This window comes from Euprymna scolopes, chromosome 45, assembly GCF_053919585.1.
Source record: "Euprymna scolopes isolate OS-2025 chromosome 45, ASM5391958v1, whole genome shotgun sequence".
NCBI classification, from domain to species: Eukaryota; Metazoa; Mollusca; class Cephalopoda; order Sepiida; family Sepiolidae; genus Euprymna; species Euprymna scolopes.
In genome coordinates this window covers 70243377-70265328 of record NC_136526.1, presented here as the reverse complement: position 1 = coordinate 70265328, position 21952 = coordinate 70243377, and the positions used below count along the sequence as shown (strand labels likewise).

Genomic DNA, 21952 nt, shown 5'->3' with positions numbered 1-21952 from the left:
TTACAAAGAATCAGAATTGGTAATCGTAACTATCCATTTGATCAGTGTAAATAAAATTAATTTTGCAGATAAAAAATTTGACCCTTTCAGCTTCAACCAATGAAAATGACTCAACCCCCCACCCCACCCTAAAAAGAAAAGAAAAAACAAATTAAAACCTTTTCCATAATATTTGATTCAAAGTCAGTTTTACATGTTAACATATGTTGTCCGGCTTTAAGAAATTGACTTCTAAACTATTTGTTTTTGAATTTTTGTAGATGAACATCTCGAAAATTCATATCATTTGAATTATTCAAATTACTGTTCTCATCTTGGGTGTTATTTCCGCAACGTTTCAGCTGATGTAACCTTCGACTTTCTGCAGGTGTCTCTTGCTGAACTTTTGAATCTTTCCGTCAAACTCGGGAATCTGTACAGAATTTCTAACAAACATTGCAAGGACTCACGGCGTAACGGATAAAGTACTAAGTGAAATTCAGTTTTACGTGACATTCTTCGGGAGGTTGAAGGTTCAATCCTTAGCACAGGTAATACAAAGAATACAATTGAAAATTACTCTCTAATAGGCATTCAAATTCTTTCCTAGTGCACTATCATGTTTCGTGTAAGAAATGTAAAATTGCTATAACGGGAAAATTTTATTTGTATGGTCTACTACCAATTGCTTATGAGCTGCGATGGACAACAGACGCCTTCGCCGTTTCTGTTCTTTTACTACACAATCTTTTCTCTCCTTGGTCAGTAAAGAAATCCTTCTAGACCAAGATAATTTGTATCTTTGATCCAATCCAGAGTGACATTTTTGAAACGATGGATTTCCCATCACCACATACACACACATTAAAATTGACCTTGTGCCCAACTCTGTCCTCATGGGAAAGCAAATAAACAAGGACACTAGTGGTGTCACCATGTTTTTAGGGGATGGTAAGAGTTGGAGTCGTATTATACGATTTTTCATTTTAATTATTATCGATTTTTCGCACAAGTTATCATTGATCACTCACTTGCAATAACAAGTGGTGTTCCCTGTAAACTGAAGGACAATAAGTCACCCCAAAATACCCAGTACTTTCTGGAAATGTCAGGTCTACAGAATTCAAAGGTTGTTTTACTAAACAAGCAGAAGACAATAAGAGAGAGAGACTTTAGTTTTGCCAGAAAATCTCGAACAACACCAGTTGCCCTTTTTATATATTTGTCAAGTAACATGCAAAGACATAACATTTAATAATAAAAAATTAAATTATAAAATAAAAAATCAAATTATAATAAAATAAAAAAAATCAAATTATAATAAAATAAAAAAAATCAAATTATAATAAAATAAAAAAAATCAAATTATAATAAAATAAAAAAAATCAAATTATAATAAAATAAAAAAAATCAAATTATAATAAAATAAAAAAAATCAAATTATAATAAAATAAAAAAAATCAAATTATAATAAAATAAAAAAATCAAATTATAATAAAATAAAAAAAATCAAATTATAATAAAATAAAAAAAATCAAATTATAATAAAATAAAAAAAATCAAATTATAATAAAATAAAAAAAATCAAATTATAATAAAATAAAAAAAATCAAATTATAATAAAATAAAAAATCAAATTATAATAAAATAAAAAATCAAATTATAATAAAATAAAAATCAAATTATAATAAAATCAAATTAAGAAAATAAAAATTCAAATTAAGAAAAAAAAAAATCAAATTATAAGAAAATAAAAAAAATCAAATTATAAGAAAATAAAAAAATAAAATAAAATAAAATTATAATAAAATAAAAAATCAAATTATAAGAAAATAAAAAAATCAAATTATAAAATAAAATCAAAATATAATAAAATAAAAAATTAAATTAAAATAAAAAAATCAAATTATAAAATAAAATCAAAATATAATAAAATAAAAAATTAAATTAAAATAAAAAAATCAAATTATAATTTTACGTTTCTGAATTTTTGAGATGAGGACTGGTTATTCGTATTATTTGGATTCATCGAACTACTGTTCTCATCTTGAGTGTGATTTTTCACACCGTTTCGGTCGATGTAACCTCCGACCTTCTTCAGGTGTATTTTATAGAGTTCAGGAATTTGGATGGAATTTCAAATGAAATCCTTTATTTACTTTACAGGGGTAGCATGCTCTTGTCCTGTCAGTCATGACGGGATAGAGGTCCTAAGTTATTTGCAATTGTATTTTTCAGTCGCACACTGAGAATTGAACCTTCAAGAGAATATAATTTTCACAGTTGATTTGTTCTAAGTACTCTAACCATTGTGACTAAATACACCTAAAGAAGGTCGGAGGTTACATCGACCGAAACGTGAAAATGACACTCAAGATGAAAACAGTAGTCTGAAAAATCGAAATACAAATAAATTACAATAAAAAAATTAAATTATAATAAAACATGCCCAAATCTCCGAACACGTGCCTGGAACAAGAGATTTCGGGTTGAGGTGTTACAGGAAAACATGGCTGGTTCGCTGGCAATACAGGATGCAGCAAAGATAATCATTGTTGAACAGAAGTTAAATTTAAAAAATTACACTTCTTGTCCAAAATTCACTTTATAATAACAAAACAAAAATAAAGAAAAATCTGTATGACATACGTACCCATGACAGAAAATATCATATTCCAAAAATCACATAAATCGATCAAGTTTTATTTTTCCAAAAAAAGAATCTGAATTTTTCCAAAATTTAAGATTAAAACTTTTTTTTTTTTTTAAACTCATCTTCACCCCAAACAAGGCGTGTTGCCACTTGGACGTAAAGGGCTACTAATTGAGACCATGGCTAAGAAAGATTAACAAGATGTTGGTTTACATTACATTTAAATTTCTGCATAGAGAAGTAGAAAGGGAATTCCAAAGTTTAACTGTTCTAAGGAAAAAACTATTAGAGTAGAAAACTTTCTGACATTTAGGGATCTAAACAGTGAAGGGGTGTGATTTTGCTGCTAAGTGGGTTTTCGAGGAGGCACAAATGCAATGAGTTCATCAGAACACATTCCATTAAAATACTTGTAAAACAGGTATAGAATCAACATTGCGGCGATGGGACAGGGGTTGGAGCTTAGTTGATAAAGTGGGACCTATTAGATTGGAGACCCTTGTTTGGACCCTATGCAAGAGGGAGAGACTAGTGGTAGATGCACCAGCCCAGATGTGACAACAATACTCCATGCATGGGTGAATGGTGGCCTTGTAGAGACACAAGATACTCTCCGGTGTGAGTAGTTTTCTAGCACAATAGAAGGAACCCACTTTCCTTGCAGCAGCTTTCGCAATGTCCTCAATGTATTTGTTCCAGTTCATATTTCCTGTGAATGTGAAGCTGAGGAGTTTGAAGAAAAAATTCTCAGGTCGGGAGTCATTTGTCATTGGTTGATCGGTGGTTGGAGAGGCTTCTTGTAATTGTTAAAGGAGAACAGCTTAGTCTTACTAGCATTAAATGTTACCATCGATTTACGTCCCCATTCCACTACGGCCTGGGGGTCATTTTCTAAGGATTCTGCCATTGTCTTGGATTTGTGTACATCCGTTCTTCCCTCATACATGTTATAGAGCATTGCATCATCAGCAAATATATCCATCTCGGACACAATATTGTCAGGGAGGTCGTTTATATCAGGAATCATAGTGGTCCAAGGATCGACCCCTGAGGCACTCCCGCATTAATGTTATGCTGTTTGGATGTACGTCTATCAATGACAACCTGGATGGTCTTATTGTCTAAGAAGGATCTAACTATATTTAGTTTTCGTCCAGTTATACCATATGATTTAATTTTCATTAGCAGCCCTTATGCCAGACTTTGTCAAAGCCCATGAATATATACAGTCCTGGCTTGGCCCGCCTTATCCAGTGCATGGTATATGCATTTAAAGATATGTTAAAATATCTGCAATAGAACGACATTGCCTGAATCCGTTCTTGTCAGAGAGAAGATTAGCTTTTTGTGAGGTGGTGGACTAGTGCTTGATTGATTAGCATCTCAAAGATTTTAGGGAAGAGAGGAAAAAGACTGATAGGGTGATAATTGAGAGGGTCGGTTCTTTCACCAGAATTCTTGTACACTGATACCACAGAGGTTATCTTCCAGTTATTAGGGAAGCAAGATTCAACTAGGCATTTATTGTAGAGCTTGGAAAATATGGGGGCTAGTATAGCAATGATGAGATCAGACGCACACACCTTGGAGGTGTCTAAGGTTTTTTTATGATATCGTAGACATGAGTCGAGGGTGATTTTCTAATTGTCAGTTGTGCTTTTCATCCACGTAGAGAAATTTGGGAGAAAGTTGTTTGTTGGCTCTAAAGTGGAGTTAGACGCGAATTGCCAAGCAAGCAGTTCTGCGTTATCGGCTGCCGTGTATGCAACCTTCTGGTTGTTGGAAAGTAGGGGAATTACTGATTGCCCTTTATTCACTATACTATTATAGATTTCCCAGAAATCACGAGTTCCTATCTTCTGTGATTCGATGTGTTCCCTGATTATTTCAGCATGCCTTCTTTTGACTGTGGTTATTTTCTCTTATTTCAATGATTTTTAGCATTTATAAATTTTTGCCTATTCGTATTTGACTTGTGACGTACGAACCGGCACAGTGCATGCTGTCTTTCTGCAATGGCAGCCGCACTATCTAGTGAACCATGGGGATGAGTGAAGCTAGCTATAATATTTCCGTGTGGGAACATGTGCTTCAATATCCGCTTGCACCATTCAGTTGTCTAATTGGCACATTGTTCAGCAGGGAGAGAGAAGATAGGTCAATTTACATGACTTTCGGAACATGATATTTTCTTGCCGTCACGGATACATACATTATACAATTTTTCTTTTTAAATCTAGAAGGAATTCTGAACAAGCACCTAATTAAAAGAATTTTTTTTAAATACACAATTTATTTTTTTTTTTAAATACACAATATCCCGAAATTCTTGAAGGAGGTTTATTAGAAGGCCATGGAGAGCGGTTTAAACGTCCAATTCTAATTAAACTAAATTGATACAAACATTCCATCAGTCACAACTGCAGAGTTAATTTGGTATTCTTTGCGATTATTACTTGTCGTAAGGACTGAACTTTCGACCTCTTTTAAAAGCTTTTAATAGCATTCCCAGTCTGTCGGTCATTATTGTGTGGCATTAACAAATTTGTACGTTAATTCGTTCAACTCTCAATTTCTCGCTTATTTCTGGATCAATATATATATACACACACACTTCTATAAATTTGTTTTTCTTTTGTGTGTATTGATATTCATATTAAAAACCCTCTTTTCTATTTATTTAAAAAGAAAATACACTGTTCTTATATATGGGTTGTGGAATTGCATTCACTAGCAAACGATCTAGCTAATTTGCATATTCTTTTAAACATTCATTTTAATTCCCTATTAGTTGCTTCAGTTTTCTTATGGGATGATCATCTTTAGTTAACTATTACGTGTAATTATATTCATGCATTATGATTTATACTTGCATAATATTTGCGTAAAACGTTTATAGTAAACACAAAATTGTTTCCATATATATTTATGTATACATATATATTTTTGTTTAACAAGTTCTGCCTACCAAACTCCTCCTAGGGTTTTTGGTCTACAGACATGAAACTTCATATATAAGGTATTTGAATCCCTGCAAAACTTTATATTTGGGTTTTAGCCCAGAAAAATCGGTGAAAAAGTGTGAAAATTAAAAGAAATGAAATTTGTCAGGTGAAGATCAAACGCCGGCATTACGAATCCATAATGTAGTAGCTATTGGTTCATGTTTTAATTTTTAGCCTTGCAGTAAACATGTTTTCATAGGCCAGTCATTGACGGCAGAGGCAAAATAAATCGTGAGCTGAACGTTTTGGTTTCGACTTTCGGTGGTGGCGCAGGAGTCGTCTTTTTTTTTTTTATACTTTTTAAATCATTACTATATATTGCATCCAATCTATCTATCTATATCTATAAAAGTGTAAATGTCTGTCTGTCTTTTCTCTATGGTAGTTAAGGAAGCCTATTATACAGAAAGGCATTACTTTACATATTCACACTTTTTAATATATACATATGCACATAACCTTACTGTAGAATCAAGAATCAAGAACGCGCTTACCTTCCCTCTCCACCATTATGGACCATTTAACTAATTTCAACATATTTATTCAGTAGCAATTAGTGGTATGCTAACTGCCATTGGACCAGCCTACAATTAGTCAGGGATGGTGGATTGTTCTATTTTGAGGCGCCTGATTGGCTAAACATGCCAGGAGGGCCAGGTGCCACTCTACAAATGCCAGATGCTCTGGCATTCAAGGGTTTTACTGTTCTAGACTTCTGTCAGGAACTACACTCTGTCAATTATCGCATCCATTCAGCACAACATCTTCATTGGATTAGCTGGTTCACCCTAGCAATATTCTACATGGCGCTACGAACACTTATGAACAGTACATAGGGCCCGAGCGTGGAACTGCTAGTATATATATATATATTGATTGATTTTTGTATGGCTGAGTTCCTTTCCTCTGATCAATTTGCTTATCTTATAGTAAAGACACTTAAGCATGTTCTTTTATGCAGCTTTATCCTTATATAAGTTTATATATGCCAACATATCACAAAATAGTTCCAAAGATATCGGTCTTAATAGTGTACACACACACACACACACACATATTTTTTTATTTTTTTGAGGGAATTAGACCTAGAGTCTAAAGAGCAGAGTTTATTTTAATGTACTAGTAAATGTATTAATACTATTAAAAGAAAACAATGCTCATTTTACTTTAGATATATAATAAGCTCAATAGGTATAGATGTCCTAGAGCTATATTAATATTGAGTAAAACGGTTCATAATTTTGATGAGGAGACTTCGTTATCAAAGAAAAAAACTTTTGTCAAATATTCTTTGTCAATTTAAATGAACATTGTGTCTGAAACGATCGTACAATCTATTTATTGGATTTTGTTTTTTTTCCTTTTGAAACTGATTTTTAATTCAAAATTATGAATTGTTTTACTCAATCTATAAATATAAAAGCGAAAATGTATGTTTGTGTGTGTGTTCGCTTTTTCTGTATGTCTACAAAAGACTTTTTTCAGAGAAGCGGTCGCTCGCTTAACAACTTTTTAAAACTTTTTATATCACATATAAATCGTAATATTGCAGAGTTAACAACGAAGCTCGCCTATTTAATTTGCTCAACTTCGGGAAGATAAATATTCAACATTTGTCGCTCGCCGCATGTGGGTTAGTCTTTTTCCTATAACATCTTGGGAAGCGTTCCCGCAGTAAATGAAATACGATCCCGCAGTCAAACTTGATCTCATTAAGTCATTAAAACGTGCACCTGCCAAATCCAAGTAATTAAATAAATTCAAACGTATTTCCGTTAGCATCTCGCGGTGGGGCAATGGTTAACGTCGCACGTTTTTTTTTTCACACTTTAATTTACAACTTTGCCTCAACGGTTCGGGTTTGATCGTCATACTTACCTACCAAAACATTTTTTTTTATTTTAACCCCCCCCCCCCGAGTTTTGACACACACCTCCAAACACCCGGGCAACACCGGGTACCCCTCGCTAGTATATATATAAAAGTCACTGTGTGTGTGTGTGTGTGTGTGTGTGTGTGTGTGTGTGTGTGTGTGTGTGTGCGCGCAAGTTTATTCCTTATGGACTTTGAAATAGCTGGGCCGATTTGGACATTTCACACAAATGGTTGGTTGCTTTGTTTTATGGCATATCAACCCTTTTTGGATTATTTTGGAAAAACGTTTTGTTTCAAGTTCTTTTTATCCTGAAATATTTATTCATTGTGTTTTGCATCTTTGTAAAGAGGAGGGGTGCAGAATATAATTAAGTTTTGCAAAAGCGAATAAAAATAAAAAAGCATCATGGTAAGTGCAGATTATCTCAGGAAGCTAATATCTTCAAAGAGCATGATCTGGTAGTACCAGTCACACAAATGTACTTTATGTGTCTGGCAATGTTCTTAGATAGGTTTTGTATCAGCAAGTTTCCAATAACGATCAGAAATCGATAATAAAAAAAAAATTGAATTAAAAAAGAACAGCCTGATTTTGACCAAAGTTAACATTTTTATACAGCTTAACATCACAAATGCATTTTAGAAATTTTATCCCATCCACAAGCAGAAGGGTTTGGCATATACAATCAACAATAGGTTCTTTGATAAGAGAGAGGCGGGTTCGAAATGAATGTTTCTCTTTTAGAGCACAATTGAACCATGATACTTAACTTTTGCATTTCAAACTTTAATCTAGGCCATTGTAGAAAAGAAATTTTTATAAAATCAATCATAAATTCTCTGCAGTGCAATGTAGACAACAATGTGATGCTTCTGCCCAGTGCATTATACTATACTATGGCAATCAATCGATTTGATTAAAAGATACGCAATTTCACCGATTTTGATGTCAAAAGTATCAAAAGTGTTGAACATTTGTTGATCCTAATACAATCCCGGGCAATGTCAGGTCTCCTTGCTATACATACATACATATCTTACATACATACATATCTTGCAACGCTGGGCAGCATCTTAGTGTATTTTAATTCGTGCAGAATTTATATTTATTATTATAGAGCCAATTCTCTATTGATTATTATATTGTACCCAATATATAATGCCCCCCCATCCTCTGCATGACCAGATCTTAAGATACAATTAAATATTTTAATTCATGTAGATTTCGTAATTATTATAGAGTCAATGCTCTTTTCTATTCCATTTTCACCCCAAACAAGGCACAGTGCCACTTTGATGTAGGGGGCTAGTATTAGGGACATAATTTTGCAGGGGTACTATGTAGGGAGTTGAGCAGCAAGATGTCTATTCACATTACACTTGAACTTCTGCATGTCAGTACAGTTGGGAAAATAGGAACCCGGAAGGGAGTTCCAGAGTCTAGCAGCTCTGGGGAAGAAACTATTGGAGTAGAAAGCTTTCTTACATTTAGGGATCTCTACTGTGTAGGGGTGGGATTTTGCTGTTTGTCGGGTTTGTCAAGGGTATTAACGTCGAGGGGATCCAAAGGTTTGTAGTTCACCAGAGCATCCACCATTAAAATAATTGTAAAACAGGCAGAGGGATGCAACATTTTGTTGATGGGTCAGAGGTTGAAGCTTAGATGACAGTTCAGAACCTATCAGGTTGGCGACTCTCTTTTGAACCCTGTCCAGGAACGAGAGACTAGTAGCAGATGCACTAGCCCAAATGTGACAACAGTCCTCCATACATGGGCGAATGGTGGCTTTATAGAGGTACAGGATACTTTCAGGCGTAAGTAACTTCTAGCATGGTAAAGGGAGCTCACCTTCCTCGCTCCAGCTGCAGTAATGTTCCAGATCATGTTCCCTGTGAACGTTAAGCCAAGAACTTTGAACGAAGTACTTTCAGGTAAACTCCATTGATTATTATATTGTACCCAATATATACTTGTCCCCAGTAGCATGGAAGATGATTATGTTGGGTTTTTGCAGCTTTTGCAGGGAGGTGTTGACGTTCTATATACAGCACCCAGAATTCCTAAATAGTCACCCATTTATTACTGGCCAGGCTTTACGTTGTTTAACTTTGAGACCCTTGGTGAATTTCATACTCCCAGGAAACTTCCTCCTTAAGAGAAAGCTGGTTCAACCGGTTTAGGGTGAGTGCCACTTCGATATGGTATCGCTCAGTCTTTCAATCAATCACAATGTATGGTGCTGAATGTTGGCCAACCACAAACAAGCTAGAAAATTGTCGCACATGGAGATGAGGAAGCTGCATTCAGAACAGCATCAACCACAACATTCATCAGTGATATGAAATGGCACCAATCGTCCACAAGTTCCGTGAATCTCAATTGAAATACATATGGCATAATCACGTTGACATACCGGTTCTCATTAGATCACTGAAGTTAAGCAACATTGGGCCTGATCAGTACCAAATGGGTGACCAATTTGGGAATACCAGGTGCTGTATGTAGGAGGATGTGGCCATCTCCTTGCAAAAACCTAACGTCGTCATATCTCCAGATGGGGATACAAGCCAATGACAACCGAGCTGTAGTGTACGAGTCAACAGTTGGGGGCTAGTGACCAAGAAGATCAAAACAGCTTTGGCTCGACATGCTCCACCAGTATGCATCCCCCCCCCCAATCAGGTACATGATCAAAGAAACTAAAATGACAAAACTTCATCAGACTGAAATATGATGCAAGGAATAAGAGATTTTTCTTCATAGACTTAATTTAGTGATTTATTAGTTTGTTTATTAATCCCACCCCCAAATATATACAGCAGCAAAGGTAGGCTCAAGGTCAGAGGTTACATCGACCGAAACGTAAGAATATCAATCAAGATGAGAATAGTAGTCCAGATAATTTAAATTATCAATTCTCATCACAAAAATTCAAAAACACAGAAATAGGTTAGTTTAGAAGTTCATTTCTAAAAGAGCCGTCCAACACATGCTGACATGTAAACTAGATATGAAATCGAACATCGTGACGATAGATTGACGTTTTTCTAAGAAATTTGTTTATCGCCCTTTGAACTTTGACTTTTCTACTCATAAACTAAGATTGTTACTGTCATCATTTTTTTGTTGAAAAAAAAATTAAAAAATATTTACAACTTCTGGATCAGTATACTGATCTCGGTTGTTGAAAAATTGTAAATAATTAAAATTTCTCAGCCAAAAAATATAAATGCTGTTGTATTCGCTTTTAAATACGAGATTATATTGACAGGCTTGGAGATATCCACCTAGGACAAGTTGAGCTGGTTTTTCCCATAGAACACATGAACCACGGACCACCCATGACACATAGTGATGGGTAGCCAGTTTCAATACCAGCAGCGAACACCATAGATCTGTGGTTCGACATCTGTTTTGATGGTGTGTAATCACATTTTCAGCTGGCCTGTCAGGCATCTTAGCCAATCTTGGTTATATCCAGTTTCATCATAAAAAGTACATCGATGTGCAGAGGCTCAGTGGGACGATCATTTATTTTCTATCAGTTTGATATTTCCATAACAAATTGCAGAAGGCAATGTTTTTATGATAAAAAGCCATTGAAATGCTGTATCATTGTTTGTTTTTCACGTTAATGAAAAAAAAAAATACAAAAACTAACGAATTAACTTTTTGTTTGTCAAATTTTTTTTGCGTTTTCTTAGATTTGCATTTATAATGAAATTTTGAAGAAAAAAATGCTGAAAAGTTTTTTTCATGTATGTGTCATTGAACAAAGAGTGCATATTCCAAAAGTCACGTAATTTGATCCAGTAGTTTCTTTTTTATTTAAGGAAATCAAATTTTATGACTAGTTGAATGGGAGAAAATGCTGGGCGCCACATTTTAAATTTTGACAAGATTCGAGGGCAACAATTTAATTCGACTACAAAAGATTTTGTTGGTATTCAAAATAATGAAAACTTTCTAAAATTGTAAAATTTGATTTTCTTAAAAAAATATATTTTTTATTGGAATCCTTTGAGATGAGTAATTTGTATATTTTTTTGCGGATTGTTATGCTCATCTTCATAGTTGCTGTTTCACAACATCTCGGCCAACTATTCCTCTGCTCTTCATCAGGCGCTTAACCCTGACGGGATAGGAATGCTAAATCTCTTAACTGTATCCCCAGTAATTACTGTTTTCCGTAGTTGTCGTTTCACCACATTTTGTCCAACTAATCCTCTGGCTAACTTTGAGTAGGATTGAAACCGCTATCTTCAAACAATGCTCATCTGGAAGCATATAACTCTTCCGTCTGTCTGTTTCCCACCTGACTACAACCTGGATGTCTTCAAGTCCAACATAAATAAAATTCCTGATGAACCACCCCCTTAAGTAAGACACTATCAAATCTTCAATACTAACGATTACTATGATACTATCTCATTGATTACTGTACACACAATAACCCTTATCCCTGAGTGGCTTCCGGGCCTTGATAAGTGGTGACTATCTTGTATAAAAAAAAATAAGGATTCAATGCCTCTATCTACTGTGCCACAGGCCCTGTGGTGGAGTGGATAGAGGCATTCCTCTCCCGGCGTGATTAACCACCTGATGAAGGCCAGAGAAATACTTGGCTGAAACGTCCTGAAACAACAACTATGAAGATAAGGATAACAGTCCACAAATAAATAATTATTTAATCAATTTATGTGATTTTTGGAATATAACACTTATTTTTGTTTCCCCAAGTCTAAATAAGCAGCAAACTTTTTGATTTCTACTTAGATCACACGATCATTTTAGCGTACGATATTCTTCAAGTGAAAAAGCTATATAAGCATAATTGGTCATGGTTGCGGCATTCAACGTGGGTCGGTTAGGCCAGATCTTTTCAACAAGTTCACCACATTTCAAACGATAGCTGACCAGACACAGTAAATTAAGACTACTTCCATTACGAATGCAAGCCATTCACAGTTCAGCGACAGACCCTGTAAAGGTGAGAGCCCGTCATGAGGCAGGTTCTAAGTTGGCTATCATGATGTTTCTACCATCCTGGTCGTGCTGGATCGATGACTTCATGAATAAAGCCACCCGAGTGCCGTCATAATGTCAAAGGCCTTTCCAAGTTTTTTGATGAGAAACTAGATTATTTTTTTAAACTAAATGACTAGGGTAGATTGGGCTACCCTAAATTTTTACATATTCATTGAATCTGATGACACCACACTCTACAACAGACATAAGGGTAAAACGAATGAACAGACATCTAAGGAAATGTCTAAAACGTTAGAGGAAGACCTCCAGTCAGTAGTGGAATGGGAACATAAATGGATAGTAACCTAGACTAAGCTTCTTTCGCTTAATAACCACAAGAAACCTGCTCAACCACTGATAGCCATGGTTAATGATAAACTACCTGAAATCTTTGAACTCATCAGTTTACATTCACAGACATGAATTGGAACAAATACATTAAGATCATTGCCAAGGCTCCTTTTTTTTCTTTTTTTTTTTTACATGGAAGTCATCACTTATCAAGGTCCGGAAGCCACTCGGGGATAAGGGTTATTGCATATAGAGTAATCAATGGGATAATATCGTAGTAACCGTTAGTATTGGAGATTTAATAAAGTGTCTTAATTAAGGGGGCAGTTTATCAGGAATTTATTTATGTTGGACTTGAAGACATCCAAGTTGTAGTCAGGTGGGAAACAGGCAAACGGAACAGAGTTCCACAGGCGTGCACTTCTAAGAAAGAAGCTTTGTTCATGGAATCTACGTTTGGGTTTAGGTACAGATAAAGAATAGGGAAAATTATTGACAGTGATTTCAGCTAGACGGGTGTTTTTCGTGAAAGATTGGCGAGGGGGGGGGGGGCCAGAGATTGGAGCTCAGACGCGCACTTGCCATGGAAATAACGATAAAACAAAGACAGGCTCACAACGTCTCTTCTGTGGGAGAAGAGGTTGCAGGGAAGTGAAAAGGGTATCCCCCACTAAGTCTATTTTTTACTCTGTCAAGGAAGGATAGGCTGTTTTTAGCAGCTCCTGCCCAGATGTGGCAGCAGTATTCCATTCTTGGACGTATTTGGCTTTTATATAGACAGAGAATTGCATCAGTAGTGAGATATCTTCTGGAGCGAAGGATCCTACTATTTTTCCAGCGACCTTGGCAACGGACTTGATGTACATGTTCCATTTCAGGTCAGGAGTAAAGGTCAATCCCAGAAGCTTGTCAAAACGTGGAGCCTCCCCAAGACAAGAGCATCCATTTCAATTGATGCCAGATGGGGATCAGAGCGGTGATGATGTAAAGATAGGAGCTTGGTTTTAGATGCATTAAAAGTAACCAGCCACCTCTTCCCCCACTGTACCATGTGTTCAAGATCTTGCAAAGAAGGTTGGCTTTCTCTACCATGCTAGAGCGTTACTCATGCCCGAGAGTATTTTGTACCTCTACAAGGCCATCATTCACACATGCATGGAGTATTGTTGCCACATTTGTGCTGGTACATCTGTCAATAGTCTCTCACTCCTTGACAGTGTTCAAAAAAGAGTCGCCAACCTAATAGGTTCTACACTAGCTGTGTGAGAATTTTGGGGGAATTTTTGACACCCTTAACACAAAACTGCAAATAAAATATAAAAAACTCGTAATTTCTCTTTTAAAGTGGATTGTTTCATTTCTTTATGGAATATGCTTCCTAAATAAACTATTAAAGTTTTTTTTTTAAAATAGAAATATTATTTTATTAAAAAAAAAAAAAAAAAAAATGTTTACAAGTGTTTACGAGCGTGCGCATGCACTTTGTAAAAACCTTTCTTTATTTTTTTTTAAATAAAAAAACAAAACATTTTTATTATTTAAAAAAAAAAAAAACTTTAGTTTATTTTGGAAGTATATTCTATAAAGAAATTAAACAACCCACTTTAAAAAAAAAAAAGAAATTACGAGTTTTATATATTTTATTCACAGTTCTGTGTTAAGTGTGTCAAAACTTCCAAAAAAAATTCTAACACAGCTAGTCCTACACTGTCAAGTAAATTTCAACCTCTACTTTTTTCTGAAATGTTGCATCTTTTTGCCTGTTTTCCAAGTAATTTAATGGAAAGTGCGCCAAACTCAAAACATTTGTGCTTCCTTGACATAAATACACCCGATTAACTTAGAAAAAACACCCGATTAACTTTAGAAAAAAATGGACGCAATGTATTTGTTTCATGGTCATTTTTATTTTTTTTGTATTCATGCAATGGGTTGACATTACTTGTTTTTGAGCCAAATAAACATTTTACATTAAATAAAATCACTAAAAACCTATCCAACTAGGTAGAAGAGTAACTTATCTTGCCTTTGGTAACATTTGTTATACATTTGATTTTTTTACCACTTTTTCAAATCTCTGGATTCGAAAACAAATCCATGACCGCTTCCCTGGTGCAGACAGAACTCTCCTAAAATGAAAACAATAGGCTTTCTTCAAGATCAGAACCTTTGTGTTGACAAAAGCTTTTTTTCTGCAGTCCTGTCGATTGAATAAAATAAAAAAATTAAAAAAAATAAAAAGTGCTTATGCATTTCTGTTAACTGTGCTATTTTTAATAGTATTTAAGTTTTACGATATATATTTTTATTAAATTGTTAGGTAAGTACAGAATGATTATAAAACACCCCCTCCCCATGTAAAGAATGGCTTTCTAAATGTTATTTCAGCACAGTAACACAAGTGCATAAGTATTAAAAAAAATCGGGTTGGTTTTACTGTACACAGATTCGAAAAAGTTGTCACAAAACAAATATATAACAAATAAATGTTATCAAAGGCAAGATAAGTTGCTTTTCTAACTAACTGGATATGTTTTTAGTGTTTTTATTTAATGTAACATGTTTATTCAGCTCGAAAAACAGTGTTTACCGATGTAATCGAAAATTCAAAATAGCGGCCGACTCTCTCTCTCTCGAAGACGGTAAGTTTGGGAAAAGGAGTTATAAATAAAAAAACAGACAAAATACTGTTAAAAGCCCGCCGAATATATGTCAGCCTATGTCACGGTAACATATATTGAGCGAGTTTCTAACAGTATTTTGTCTATTTTTTTTATTTATAACTCATTTTCCCAAACTTACCGCCTCAAAGAGAGAGTCGGCTGCCATTTTAAATTTTCCATTACATCGGTAAACAATGTTTATCGAGATGAATAAACATGTTACATTAAATATAAACACTAAAAACATATCCAGTTAGTTAGAAAAGTAACTTATCTTGCCTTTGATATCATTTATTTGTTCTATATTTGTTTTGTGACAACTTTTTCGAATCTATGTGTACAGTAAAACAAACCCAAAAACTCTTTACTTTAACTTTTATAATAAAAATACACTTATGAAACGATGCGACGCATCATGTTTTTTGTAAAAGGCTAAGAATTATGCAGAAAAGTTACCATGCTATTTTTTTTTTATTAATGTGCACCAGCACCACTGGTTGTCCCAACTGCAAAGGGTGCTTATTTCGAAAGTCGTTCTTAACATGAGGTTGAGGAGGGGGGAGTCTATTCCAAAAGCCGTTCTTAACATGAGGAGGTTGGGGGAGTATTCTGAAAGTCGTTCTTAAGATGGAGGGGAGGGGATTCCGAGAGCAGTTTTTAACATGAGATGGGAGAGGGGAGTTATTCCGAAAGCCGTTCTTAACATGGGGAGGTTTGAGGTATTTATTCCGAAATTATTTTCATATTTTCAATTTCTCTATGTTAAGAACGGCTTTCGAAATAAACACCCTTTGCAGGTTGGACAACCATGGCCTTTTGTTTTATGTAATATTTTCAGCTTAAATTCAAAAATTGTAGGTGAAAGTACAGAATAGTGACAAGACAAAGCACACTCCCCAAGTTAGGAATGGCTTTCCAAATAACGCTATTATTTCAGCACAGTCCCTGAGTCCCTCCTCTGCATAAGTAACTTCCCCCCCCCCTTTTTTTTTAAATCAAACAAAAACTTAGTCTTTTTTTTTAATTCTTTTTCGTCCAGGGGTGCTGATCTGGAAGAAAGCTAAACAATTTTCTTGAGAATGTTAAAATGCACAAGTGCAAACAAAACTGTTTGGTTCAAATGCTGTAGAAGCACCAGCACCATACATTTTTTTTTTAAATAACGGATGTGAATGTCTTTATTTGTTTGAAATTAAAAAGACGAAAGATTCTAGTTAATCTTGAACTTTTCAGCCTTAATATTAAACAAATATTTTAAAATAGCTTATATTGAAGATTTCAGCTTTAAAATGGTTGAAACATTTTAAACAATATATTTTAAAAGTTGATCTGTCGAATCTATCTTCACAAGCACCCTTGATTATATTAATAATTTCATGACGAAACGGTACTTCATGCACTAATCTTACCGTGTTAAAATAACATTTAGAAAGCCATTCTTAACATGGGGAGGGATTTTGTGAGGATCCTGTACTTTTACCTAACAATTGAATAAAAGGTATCGTAAACCTTCAATATTACGTGAAAATACTATTTTAAAAAAATAGCAAAAAATATTAACTAATAATTAAATTAAGATTTTGTTTGATTACTAAATATAAAGCTTTACTTTGGTTGATGTTGCTTTATTGTCAGCCATCTTAAAGCTGAAATGTTCAAGATAGTCACAACCGTTTCTTTTACTAATATTTATTAATTAAAATTTCTTTCGTACTTTTTGTGTGTAAGGGTCACAAAAATTTCAAGTAATTAAATTTGTGAAAAAAAAAAAATCGAAGTTGTTTTCGTTTCGAAGCCAAAAAAGAAAAAAAAATCAAGCGATGAAGGTCGGAAAAAAAAAAACGGATAAAACTGATCGAAAAACGAGAAAAACTAACAAATTTAATAATTTATTTTAACTAATTTCATTTAATTTTTAAAGAAAACGTTAGAAAAAATTTATTTAAAAGAAAAAAATATATATATTTTAACTTTTTTTCGTCATTTTTTTTTTTCAAAATTCTCACCTAACAAAAAAAAAAAAACGATCGTATTTTTTTGTTTGTTAATTTTAATTGAAACCTTGACTTAATTATTCAAATAAATTTAATTCTTTGTTTCTGGATCCTTTTTGATTGTTTGATTTTCTTTTAGTTTCCCCCTTTTTTATTTTGTTTCGCTTTTACTTACCGTAAATAGTTCGCAATCGTCGCTCGTTAACGTCCACATGGCTTCGCGTCGCCATTTTTTTTTCCTTGCGGAACTCTTTAGTTTACGAAGGAAGAAAAGAAAAAATCGCGCTGGTCACGTGATGACGAGCTTTACTTTCACCTCTATCGCCCCCTCCCCCAAAAAATGTTCAATTTTTATTGTAGGGTTCAAAATTTTTATTTTTTTACTACTTTAGATTAAACTAAAGCAAACATGACTATTATTGACATAAATTATTTTGAGGCAAATACAGTTTAGAAATTAGTGTACAAATGCCTCCAAAAATGTCCAGTTTTTATGCTGGGGTTAAAATTATATATATATATATATATATATATATATATATATATATATATATATATATATATATATATATATATAAAATTACAATTAAATTTACCAAAATGATCCAAGATGGTAAAATTAAAGTATATCATAAATATTAAAGAATTAATATTTATAAAATTATCTCAGCCAGATGTAAAAGCTCGATAAAACCAAATAGGAAATAGAGCTTATAATATAATTTATAATAATTATAACATATTTTTAACATAGTCTACAAAGTCTGGCTACATTATGTGGCCAGACTTTGTGAAAGCATCCTGTAGATTATGTACCCAGACTTTGTGGGCACCCTGTAGATACGGCCTCCGCTAATCGAGCCAGAGATGTCTCGTGTCGCGGGGTTCGAATCGTTCGACTGGTAGTAATCGTGACACCCTGCACTGAAGAATCCCGAAGGGATGAAACACTAGTGTAGGTATTTAATTATTATAGTAAAAAAATAATTATATATATATATATATATATATATATATATGTATGTATATATATATATATATATATATATATATATGTGCGTTGTTTATTTTTGTTTTTGCAATACGTTTTGAATGAATTCAATTATTTACGAAAGTGCGTTTTTACCTAAATGCGAGTTGGGAATAATTTTTCCTTTAACCAATTTGGTACCCCCACATGGGGAGCGGTATATATATTATTGTTAAAATATAATTGTCCACTGACATGTGTTTTGTTGTCTACAACTCATCAGAGTGACTGAATCTAGCGAGATTCGAAATCGGGACCCTACGGTAATGAGCCTAAACCCCTTACCACTCACCCATTTCACATGATTGTGGGCGAGCCTTTTCTAGTCTCACACAAAAACACGTTCACATCTCAAGCCATATTACTTGTCATATACATACGTGCACACAAACATACGCGCGCACGTCCACACATGCACATGTATTCACGTTCGCGTACATACACTCACATTCACGTGTATACACGCACACGCTAACGTACGCACATGTACACACACATGGACAACGTCACTTCCCTTTCAAAGGAAATCCACACATGCACAAAAGACCACTGGAAACAACTATAAAAGCAAGAGACAAGCTGTTTCCAACCCTTTTCGAACCAGCTTCTGAGGTGAGTGGTCTACGGACCAGCCGTCGCCGTTTTTGGAAGCGCGCCTCACGCCACTTGCTACCATGTGGAACAAAAACCTAACAAACACTACGTACACTTTATATGCTTTCTCTCTCCATGAACTGGATTGACTTTCTCACTCTTTTTTTCCCCTTTTGCTTTGATCCATCAACCAGACAACTCATCTACAACTTTCTACGTGCCGGATGGACATTTCACGTTCTACTACATTACTCACTTCTCTTCCCATGCGCGAACAAACGATAGTGACCCAAATTCACAAGCAGTCCCCAGTCACAAGTGTATCGTGTTAGGTTTTTACAGTTCTTGCGGGGAGGTGTCAACGTTCTCCTACGTACAGCGGCTGGTATTCCCAAATGATCACCTTTCTGCTACTGACCAAGTTCAATGTTGTTTAACTTTGGTGATCAAACGAGAGCCAGTGTGTCAATGTGATTTCATCGTATATATGGGACCTAATAGATTTAAGATTCTTTTTTGCATCCTGTCTTAGAGGGAGAGACTAGTGTCAGATGCACCAGCGCATATGTGGTAACAATACGGCATGCATGGATAAATGGCTTTGTACAGATATGGAATACTCTCAGGTGCGAGATGACTGTTCACATTACACTTGAACTTCTGCATGTCAGTAAAGTCAGGAAAGCAAGGGTCCGGGAGAGAATTCCAAGGTCTAGCAGTTTGAGGAAAGAAACTATTTGAGTAGAAGGCTTTCCAGCATCTATGGATCTCTACTGTGTAGGGTGGGATTTTGCTGCTTGCCAGGCCAGTCAGGAGTTTTTACATCGAAGAGGTGCAAGTGCTTTTAGTTCGTTGGGAAACATTCCAATAAATTACTTGTAAAACAGGCACAAAGCTACAACGTTTCATCAATGGGGCAGAGGTTAGAGTTTGGTTGTAATGGAACTGAACTACTGAGGTTACAAAACGATATGTTCAGGAAAACTCATCATTTGAACTCGGAATCCGTCCAGTACAAGAAAAGAGGAGAAGGGAAGAAAGATATGCAAATCGTGGTACTGACGCAATTAAAAGCTGTATATAAGGACGTTTTTTTTGCGAGAGGGTCAGAATGTAATCGTGATTTTGTGACGACGACGAGTTTAGAAATCAAGAGAAGTTTGCTTTATGCAATTGGACTTATTTTATTTTGTATGCGTCAGTATGAACGACGGATTTTTTTTTTCTCCAAGTTAAAACATTAATTTTGTTCGAACATGTTTTTCCACACATATACACATCCTCATACACACACTCACATTCATGCGCATACACACACACATGCTAATGCACGCAAACACACACACACACACACACACACACACGAACTGTGACGTCACTTCCTTTAAAGTGAAAACCAGACATGTGCACCCAGAACACTGACTCCAGTATAAAAGTCAACAAAACCTGTTAACTTCCTTTTTTTCATCTGGACCAGCGTTTGAGCTGCTAAGTCAACGAACCGACCACACGTTCTAACGTCGCTTTCCCTGCTACTGTAATGTGGGACAAGCGCAAGCACACTTTATACGCTTTCCCTCTCCATGAACTGGATTGACTTACTCTCTCTATCTCCCCTTTCACTTTGGCCCATCGACACAGACATGTGCGCGACGTTCTATTGAGCTTAACCCTTTCTTTCTACAGACGGCTTGCCACTTCGCGTATGCACATGAATGTGTGTGTGCATACGTGCGTGCGTACATGTGGGTGTGTATATATGTGGGAAAACATGTCCGAACAAGACTGCCCCTCCTGGGGAGAAAAAAAAATATATATATACAAGAGAAACGTATTTCGTTTTTGTTTTTATGTATATTTTTTTTTTTTTTTAATAAGTTATATATTGTTTGAAATGTTTTGGCAAATGAACTTTTCGGCCAGTTTTTGTTGTTGTTTGTGTGTGCGTATGTATATGACAAGTAATATAGCTTGAAATGTGAACGCGTGTTTTTGTGTGAGACTTGAAAAGGCTCGCGCAGTACTTAAAAAAGATGTACTTTTGAACATATCTACCACAGTTTATCATCAAACGGGACTTTGTTGAGTCATTGCCATATCTTAGACTGACCCTAAGATTCCTTCTGACAAAATGAAACTTATAAAAAATGATCTCCAGTCAACTATGAGCCATTGGGACTGTTAGGTCTGGCTGCGTTGTACATTAAAAACGAGCTTACAAGACAAACAGATTTTGACGATACTACTGACCAGTTTGCCACAATGAACACAAGAAAACGTTGATTCTAAGACCATATTATCAAATGTCATTCTTTTGTCGTATTTTGTATTTAGTTGTTTTGAAAGTGAACAGTTGCGTTAAAAAAATCTTTCAATTTGAACTAATACTTTTGTGGTATTGGATTTTGTCTTGGCTCATACATGTAAACAGTTAGAGTAGAGTCGAGGTAGAGCATATATGAAAACTTAGCTAACCATTCAGCATAGGATGAATCAGAGGTCATGGAGGTGACATTAACTCGTTATGCCACTGAGTGTGGGATATATTAGGTTGGCGACTCATTTGTGAACCCTGTCTAGGAATGAAAGACTAGTAGCAGACTAGTAGCCCAAATATGGCAATAATACGCCATACATGGGTGAATGGTGAACTTGTGGAGGTACAGGATACTTTCAGGCATACGTATCTTTCTAGCATGGTAGAGAGAGCCCACCTTCTTCATAGCAGCCTTTGCAATGACCTCAATGTATTTGTTCCAATTCACGTTACCTGTGAATGTAAAGCTGAGGAGTTTGAATGAAGATCTTGCTGCTAATGTATCATTAACCATGGCTATTA

The 21952-nt window shown here is 35.0% G+C and overlaps 1 protein-coding gene and 1 pseudogene across 1 annotated transcript in view; one reads left to right on the top strand and one right to left on the bottom strand.

Moving 5' to 3' along the window:
- Positions 1-17805, bottom strand: part of LOC145269880 (N-alpha-acetyltransferase 25, NatB auxiliary subunit-like) — a 109133-nt gene extending 91328 nt beyond the window's left edge. The window contains exon 1 of the mRNA XM_080125626.1: positions 17665-17805. Within this exon, the coding sequence (XP_079981752.1) occupies positions 17665-17719 (55 nt within the window). The 5' untranslated portion in view covers positions 17720-17805. The remainder of the gene's footprint in view (positions 1-17664) is intronic.
- Positions 9900-10017, top strand: LOC145270027 (5S ribosomal RNA; annotated as a pseudogene).
- Positions 17806-21952: the final 4147 nt, after the last annotated feature.